Source organism: Myotis brandtii, unplaced genomic scaffold, assembly GCF_000412655.1.
Source record: "Myotis brandtii unplaced genomic scaffold, ASM41265v1 scaffold314, whole genome shotgun sequence".
NCBI lineage: Eukaryota > Metazoa > Chordata > Mammalia > Chiroptera > Vespertilionidae > Myotis > Myotis brandtii.
The window spans coordinates 1,244,455-1,253,602 of NW_005362033.1; the positions used below are offsets into that span (position 1 = coordinate 1,244,455).

Consider the following 9,148-nt stretch of genomic DNA (forward strand, 5'->3'; position numbering starts at 1 on the left):
CGGTCCCAGGCACCTGAGGCTGCAACCCGGGTGAAGCCACCCGCCCACAGGCCCCTGCGGCTGCAGCTCGCCCGGGTGAAGTCGGCCCGGGTCCTGGGTGCCTGCGGCTGGCCAGAGGGAGGGAAGCCCAGGTCCTGGGTACCTGCAACCGGCCGGAGGAGGGAATCCTGGGTGCTGGGTGTGGGGTGAGGCAGAGGCAGTTGGGGGTGATCAGGCCAGCAGGGGAGCAATTAGGGGCAATCAGGCCGGTAGGGGAGCAGTTAGGGGCAATCAGGCAGGCAGGCAGAGGGGTTAGGGGCGATCAGACAGGCAGGCAGGTGAGCGGTTAGGAGGCAGTGGTCCCGGATTGCTAGAGGCAGTCGGACATCCCCCGAGGGGTCTCGGATTGGAGAGGGTGCAGGCCGGGCTGAATTTTGTACACCGGGCCTCTAGTAGTAGATAAAGCAGAGGAAAGAATCAGTGATTTGGAACATAAGGTAGCAGAAAACATCCAATCAGAAGAACAAAAAGAAAAAAGAATTTTAAAAAGTGAGGATAGCTTAAGGGGCCTCTTGGACAACATCAAAAGTACCAACATTCATAGCATGGGGGTGCCAGAGGAGAAGAGAGAGAGCAAGAAAATGAAAACATGTTTAAAAAAATAATGACAAAAAATTTCCCTAACTTGGTGAAGGAAAAGGTATACAGTTTAGGAAGCACAGTAAGTCCCAAACAAGATGAACCTAAGGAGACCCACACCAAGACACATCATAATTAAAATTCCAAAGGTTAAAGACAAAGAGAGAATCTTAAAAGAAGAGAAAAGCAGTTAGTAACTCACAAGGGAGTGCCCATAAGACTGTCAACTTATTTCTCAACAGAAACTCTGCCAGAAGGAATTGACAGGAAATATTCAAAAGCATGAAAAGCAAGGACTTACAACCAAAATTACTCTACCCAGCAAAGCTATCATTTAGAATTGAAGGTCAGATAAAGAGCTTTACAGACAAGAAAATGCTAAAGGAGTTCATCACCACCAAACCAGCACTACAAGAAATGTTAACGGGTCTTCTTTAAGAAAGAAAGAAAAAAAAGATAAAAAATATGAATCATAAAATGGCAATAAATACATATCTATCAATAATTACTTTGAAAGCTCCAATAAAAAAACATAAGGTGACTGAATGGGTAACAAAACAAGACCCTTATATATGCTGTCTACAAGAGACTCACTTCACATTAAAAGATACACACACAAACTGAAAGTAAAGGGCTGGAAAGAGATATTTCATGAAAATAGAAACAGTGGGCACATACCCTGAGGGCTCCCGGACTGTGAGAGGGGGCAGGCCGGGCTGAGGGACCCCTCCAGTGCACAAATTTTCATGCACCGGGCCTCTAGTGTTGAATAAGAGTGGTGAAAGCAGACAACTCTGTCTTGTTCCTGATCTTAAGGGGAATGCTTGTATTTTTTGCCCATTTAGTATGATGTTGGCTATAGGTTTGTCATATATGGTCTTTGTTATGTTGGGAAATACTTCCTCTATTCTCATTTTGCTGAGAGTTTTTAATCATGAATAGTTGCTGGATTTTATCAAATGCCATTTCTGAATCTATTGATGTGATTATGTGATTTTTATCCTCCATTTTGTTTATGTGGTGTATAACGTTTACTGATTTGTGAATATTATACCAGCCTTGCATCCCTGGAATAAATCCCACTACTGGGTATGTGCCCACAACCAAGGTACATGCCCTGGACCGGAATCGAACCTGGGACCCTTCAGTCCGCAGGCTGATGCTCTATCCACTGAGCCAAACCAGTTAGGGCTGATTATGTGATTTTTATCCTCCTTTTTGTTTATGTGGTGAATTATGTTTTTTGATTTGCAAATATTGTACCAGCCTTGCATGCCTGGAATAAATCCCACTTGGTCATAGTGTATGATCTTTATAATGTATTATTGGATCCGATTTGCTAATTTTTTGTTGAGGATTTTAGCTCCTGTGTTCATCAGGGATATTGGCTTATAATTTTCTATCTTTGTAGTTTCTTTATCTGGCTTTGGAATTAGGATAATCCTGGCCCCATAAAATTAGCTTGGGAGTCTTCTTTTCTCTTGAATTTTTTGGAATAGTTTGAGAAGGATAGGTGTTAGTTCTTCTTTGAATCTTTGGTAAAATTCACCTGTAAAGCCATCAGGGCTTTTGTTTGTTTAGAAGTTTTTTGATTACTGCTTTAATTTCTCTAGTTGTAATCTGTTTATTACAATTCTCTGATTCTTCTTGATTTAGTTTTGGAAGATTGTATATTTCTAGGAATTTGTCCATTTCTCTCAGGTTGTCCAATTTGTTGGCTTATTCATAATACTTTCTTACAATCCTTTGTATCTCATTAGCTGTGAAGTCTGGTAATGACCTCTCTGAGCTCGGTGTTTTCATCCCAGTGAGGGAGATGATGAAACCTATTTGGGAAGGTTATTGTAAACATTTGCATTAACCTCTGAAAAGCTCAGCAGCAGGGAAGGTACTGGGGTGGAAGTCAGCAGTTTATAGAGGAAACTGGCACCCAAGGGTGCTATGGGAAAGCTCCACTAGACTCTAGTGGCACACACACCATGCCATCCAATGGCACACGCTGGAGGCTGTGCTGAGTGGACAGAGGGGAAGCCCTGAGGTGAGGCAAGGTCGAGAACATGGATTTTCCAAGACGCTTTCCCATCCACTGGAGGACAGTACTCACTGTCAATGCCAGCATCACTTCTCTGTAGTTCCGGTTCCCGTTTAGCCGCTTCTTCAGGGCTCGAATGGCATCCTTTGGCCTGGAGAAAAGGACATATTAAGATTCTTAAAAATTACACTTTGGGACACTGTCCTACAGATTCACTGCCATTTTTGTGAACTAGCATATCTACGAAGTTATTTGCTGTAGCATGTTTGTAATTGTAAAAGATTGGAAAGAAACTAAACACCCATCAACATGAAACAGGGTAAATTAAAGCTTATTTATCCATATAATGGAATACTATGCAGCTGCGCAAAAGAACACACTCCTTGTGCATCACCATGGAGCAGACAATGTGAATAGTCATCTGCAGAGCAGTGCATAGGGGTGCTCCTGTTTGAGTTACCCAAGGACAACAGACACAGACACAGTGCACACGCCGGCCAGGGAAGAGAAGCTCTGGGAAGAGCCACAAGAAGCTGGTAACTTCAGCTGCCCCTGAAGAGGGAACTGGGTGACAGAGAGGACAGGGGGATTTTTCACTTGATTGTCTATTTGCAGCCCTTTTGACTTTTGTATAACATGCAAGTATTTGTCCAAAATAAAAACCAGCCCACGGTGCGTGTGCACTGAGGAGACCACAGAGAGAGAACGGCCAGGTCCTTGCGTAGGCCTGGGGCTCAGCTCCTCCCCAGTTCCATGGAACTCCTTTTTCCCTGAGAAAACTTTAGTCTCCTCAAAACCCAAGGAATTGTGTGCTTTTAGGTAAGGGATCTGCTGTGGATTCCCAGAGAGAATCTCACAGAATTATAGGCAGTCCCCTGTTTACAAGTGGGCCTGTTCAAAAGCTCACTTATCAGTTGATTATTTGGAACTTGAAACGCATTCTTCCTTAAGTCACTGTTGGAACTGGGAGTTAGAGTCCCCAGCAGCCCCCTAACAAGTACAGTCCTTATATCTGGCATGTTATTTAATTTACTCTAAGTCAGGATTAAACAAAGGTGTGGACCTAGGAGGCACTTCCTGCATGGAGCCCCTGCCAGCTGGCTGGGGGAAGCCCCATCACCTGAGCTCTAGGAAGCCCCAGTCAAGCTGCAGGCCTGCCTTTTGCTCTCACAAGTGGCGCCAGTCTTCTACAGATTCACGTGTCAATATATCTAATCTTTCCAAAATTGAAGGTTGGTAAGTCAGAAACCTTCTGTTCCTCCTGAAATATTTATGATCCACTTACCAAATGAAAAAGTCCTTTCAAATGTGTATGAGGAAGAGGGGGGCGGGGGCAGAGTGGAAGCCTGGCTAATCAGCCCAATTTAAACAGAAACACAGCAAGGCACGGCTTCAAGAAATGTAAAGCCCTGGCCAGTGTCGCTCAGAGGTTAGAGTGTCAGCCCGTGGACCGAAGGGTCATGGGTTCAATTCCCGGTCAAGGGCATGTACCTGGGTTGCAGGTTTGATCCCTCTGCCCCTGTCAGGGTGCGTGTGCGAAAGGCAACCAATCGATGTATCTCTCTCATATAGATGTTTCTCTCCCTCTCCCTCCCTCCTTCCCTTCTAATCTCTCTAAAGAAAAATCAATGGGGAAAGAATGAAGAAGTTTAAAAATACCTGAGACCTATTTCCCCCTCCCAACTTGAAAAATGGCTCCTGCAGGAAGCCTTGGCTCTGAGTCCAAGGGCTGATGGGACAAGGCTCTCTGGAGAATGTATCCTTGCAAGTGTTTGCAGTATGGCTGTTTCCACACAGGAATGCTGATTTCTGCAAATGTGGGACTTGACAAGCTCTCAGCTTCAAGGGCTGTGTGTGGACTTGAGCTGGTGAAGGTCCACAGCTACTGGTCAGAAGCATGGAGTGGTTTCCTCTCTCCAGGGCTCTGCCCAGCCCGGTTAGCCCTGGCCCATGGCTGCCATTCCCCTTGGCCCAGTCTCACTCCTCTCTGCTTGAGCTTCATGGAGCAGAAGAATGGGAACAAGCTCCAGGGCTGCGCTCCCTGAGCTCGGGAGCAGAGCACCCAGCGCTCCCAGTGGGGGAATGTGCTGGGGGAAGCAGCCAGCAGGCTCCCTCCCTGGAGCTACAGTGAAAACTCATCCTCAGAAGGACGGCCTGGGAGTGACTGGGTGAGCACAAAAGCAAGCACTTCCCTCCCTCCCTGGGGAAGGCTTCAGAGGCGAGGATCAAAGCGTGTCAGAGGCACTGCCAAGTTTTAAGCAGCAGCAGCAGCAGCAGCAGGCTGGAAGGCAAGGAGCTAGGAACAGGGAGACGGGAGAGGGAAGAACCAAGAGCCAAGAGCAGAAAGAATCAGGAGGCAGTGGCAGGTGTGAGATGTCCCAACAACCTGGCAGCTCTGGCAGGAAAAGCCAGGCCTCAGGGCTGCCCCAGCGCCTCACGTCAGGCTACAGCCCCGAAATGAAGTAAGAGACCTTTCCATCGTGTCCCTGTGTCCCTGTCGACTCCAGAACGGCACTTCTGAAGTGCTTCCTCCTTATTCCAAGATGGAGGACACGGCTGCCCCCATGACTCACCTCGAACACCTCCCTGCCCTCCTTCCCCAACCCCACTCTGCTACGGGCTTGCTCCTCTGCACCCCTCCTGCTAAGAGGCTGGGAAACAGACAAAACTTCAGTGAGCTGGGAAGATCCAGAAATTCATGAACATGACCCAGGTCAGTGGGTCCTCATCAGAGCCGCACATCAAAGCACAGCACTTACCAAATCCACGTGCCTATGCCCTCCTTAGGTAGGACTGGGAGGGGCCTGGCAAACGGGCTCTGCAACCTTCCTGGGGAGGCTACTCAGCCAGGCATTCCTGGCTAATGACCAAGAATTCAGGACACAAGGGGCTGTCGCACAAGGCCTCAGGCTGGAGGAGACCTCAACCCTGGAAATTGGGGAAAGCCCAGGGAGGGGCCTGTGGGGCAGCCACCGGGACCCTGGCCTCCCAGAGGTAGAAGTGCAGGCAAGGTGCTGGTGGCTGGAGCCGTCTTCCGGGGCTTACACCCTGCCCTTCATAGCTGTGGTGTGAGACCTTTGGCAAGTGACCAAACCACTCTGGGCCTCAGTTTCCTCAACATTAACACAAACTGTCCCTACCATATAGGGCTGTTGGGGGTGGTGCTGCATGAGCTGGTGCAATCCAGGGCACGGCACAGGGGTCCGGCACGTGGCAAGTGCTCAGAGAACGGCTGAGGGAAGGGCGGTGAACCCATGAGACAGGTACTATTGGCACCCCCACTTGTTAATGAGGAAACAGACACAGAGATTAAGTCACTCACCCAGGGTCACATGACAAGTGAGCGGAGGACCGAGGACTCCGGCCCAGGCTGGTGGCTGCAGGCTCCATGCTCCTCACCCCGCTGCACTCCTTTCCTATGCTGCCTACACTGCCCTCCAGCCAGGGGTCTCCTTCCTTCCCCTGCCATCCACCCTCACTTGGCTGACCGAGGACTCCACTTGGATGTCACCTCCTCTCAGAACCCTTTGCTGCTGCCGCCCCGGCTGGCCAGCTGCCCGCTCTAGCATCTCTCCTGAACTCTGAGCGTCTTCCTCAAGCACCGTCGCGTTGATACGGTTCTATTGTTCACCTAGCTAACACGTTTGTCAGAACCATTGTGTGCACACTACGCTAGGTGCTAGGGATGAAATGGTGGCAAAACAGTTTCTGGCCCTGGCTGGTGTGGGCCAGTGGTTAGAGGGCCAGCCCTCACACCAAAAGGTCTGGGGTTCAATTCCTGATCGAGGGTTGCAGGTTCGATCCCCGGCCCCTGGTTGGGGGCATGTGCAGGAGGCAACCAATCGATGTGTCTCTCACATCCATTTCTCTTTCCCCCTCACCTCTCTCTCCCACGCCCTCTCCCTCCCTCCCTTCCACTCTCTCTAAAAATCAATGAAAAAAATATGCTTGGGTGGATTAACAACAACAAAGTGGAGTGTGCAGTGTAGGGGGAAGTGGGGATGAGACAGCCCTGTGACAGGTCCCGCAGGTGTGGAAGTGTAACCTGTGATGAGAGTGCGTACAGAACAGGGCACTGTGAAATCACATAATGGGGATTTGTCCAAATCAGGAGGGAGGGGTGTCAGGGAAATGAGACAAGTGAATGAAAGAACTAGTCAGTGAGAGGGAGAGGCGTGGGGAGGGAAGAGAAAGACACTGGGCCTGGAGCCCCGAAGCAGGAAGGGGGCAGGGTACCCACCGTTAGCCAGGCTTGGGGGGAGAGATCTTGGCAGTGACCTCATAGCAGAGGCAAGGCTAGGACACCCCCAGGGAGCACTGGGGGCTCTCTGGAAATAGAGGAACAGGAGTGCGGGTCACTTCAGGAAGAAAGCGCTTTGAGGACACGCCTGCAGACCCTGGAAGGAGGCCTGTCCCTTTGGAAGGAGAAGGCCGCATTCTAACACATTTGCATGCATGCCCGCCCCCCCCCCCCCCCCATTTGTGGCGAATGGCAAACAGGGCTATGGGAAGTGCAAGGGGCTGAAAGATCAGAGGGGCTGAAGGGTGAGGGCCCCAAATGGAGTGGCTGGAGGGCCCGGTCATCCCACAGGGTCTGTGAAGGATTTCACAGGATTCCCTTGTTAGCAAGGGTGTAACTTCGTGAGTTCTGCATTTCCCAGCGCCCCTCTGCCTGCAGCATGGAGAACAGACAAAGGGGAAGAGGCCGGGGCAGAGGGACTACCCATGGGGACAGCCCACTCTAGAGGATGGCACAGGAAGATAGCTCTTTACAGCCCGACTGGGCCCACCTCTCTAGCCTCTGTTCCAGAAAATACCCTCCCTGCACACCCAGACCTCACCTGTACACCGCGCCCCACCCCCCATGCTGCCCTTGCCATGCACCCTTAGCTACACAGCACGCTTCTCCTCTTCCTGCCATCCTTGGGCTCAGCCCAATGCCCGCCCCTCCAGGAGGCACCCACTGCCTCTGAGTCTCAGCAATGGGCACACTTCTCTGCCACAGCCCAGCTGGTCCTGCTTGTGAGTGCCCCACTCACCATGGCATCTGGGCCTCCACCTGTGGGGCCAACAAATGTGGCTGCGCAGCTAGATAAACAAGTAAATGAGTGGCATCCGGGGTGGACGTAAAGAAGAAAGGCCCGAGTGGGGCTGCAGGAAGAGCCCAGTGACTATGGCATTAGACATGCAGAGCCCCAAGTTTGTGATTCCGTCTGTGAGCCAGACACGAGCTGATCAGCCATTTAGACGGCAGAAATAGGTCAACTTTCACCACCGACTCCCAAACGCACATCTCCAGCCCAGGCCGCCCCCACCTCCAGACCCCTCTGTGCCATCGCCCTGTCAGCATCGCCACTGCACCCAGTCGGCTCCATCCCTGCTATCTTGACTCTTCCCTTCTCTCACTCCCGTGGGCACATGTCACCGGTTCCCCCTGTATCAGCCCCCTTCCCATTTCCTCCTTGGTCCCAAGGAGGATTCCTATCAGAGCCAGCCCTTGGTCTCTTCCCAGCCAGGCCATTCTGAACAAGGTAGCAAGAGTGATCTCTTCAAAATAAAAGTCAAACCATGCCCTGCCTCTGCTCAAATCCTCCAAGGGGTTCCCGGCCACCTGAAGTGAAGCCCGAGGCCCTGTGGTGCCGGTGTCACCTGGATCTGGACATCTCTGACCTGACACCTATTCCTTGCTCACTCTGTTCCAGCCCCACTAGCCTCCTGGCTATTAATTTTAATTTTTTTGTTAATCCTAACCTGAGGATATGTTTTCCATTGATTTTTAGAGAGAGGAGAGTGGAATGAGGGAGGGGGGGAAGAGAGAGAGAAATACCAATGTGAGAGAGACAAATTGATTGGTTGCCACACATGCACCCCAAAAGGGTTGGGATAGAACCTGCAACCAAGGTACATACCCTTTTTAAAAAAATTTTAAATATTTATTGTTGACAGTATTACAGATGGCCCCCCTTCTCTCCCTCCATTGCCCACTCCCTCCCATTCCTGCTTTGCCCCAGGCCTTCACCATCCTATTGTCTGTGTCCATAGGTAATGCATATTCTATACTAATAAAAGAGAAGCATGCAAACTGACCACACCTCCGCTACGCCCAAGCCATGCCCACCAGCCAATCAGAGAGACTATATGCAAATTAACCCAACCAAGATGGCGGCCGGCAGCCACAGAGCTAGAGCAAACAGGAGGCTTGGTTGCCCCAGCGATGGAGGAAGCCAAGCTTCCCGCCTGCCCTGGCCGGCTGTGGCCTCCGCTCAAGGCAACAAAGTTTCAATTATAGAAGATAGATAAATCCCAGATACCTGCTTCCAGCCAGCCTCCACTGGGAGCTTGGGTGGCTGGGGGCTGTGGCCAGCCTGCAAACAACCATCAGCCCCTCACCCAGGCTGGCCATACCCTCATGGGGTGAGGGTCCCCACTGGGGGCTTTGGCCAGCCTGCAAACAGCCATCAGCCCCTCACCCAGACTTGCCAGGCACCCCAGGAGGAC

The 9,148-nt window shown here is 50.8% G+C and overlaps 1 protein-coding gene across 9 annotated transcripts in view; it reads right to left on the bottom strand.

The window, feature by feature from the left end:
* TOM1L2 (target of myb1 like 2 membrane trafficking protein) overlaps positions 1-9,148 on the bottom strand; it is a 65,079-nt gene that overhangs the window by 48,903 nt on the left and 7,028 nt on the right. For all 9 annotated transcript variants that reach the window (XR_001362868.1, XM_014542842.1, XM_014542837.1 and 6 more), the window contains exon 2: positions 2,723-2,801. Coding sequence is in view for 8 of the 9 variants with exons in the window: in XM_014542842.1 (XP_014398328.1) it covers positions 2,723-2,801 (79 nt within the window). In the remaining variant the exon portion in view is untranslated. The remainder of the gene's footprint in view (positions 1-2,722; positions 2,802-9,148) is intronic.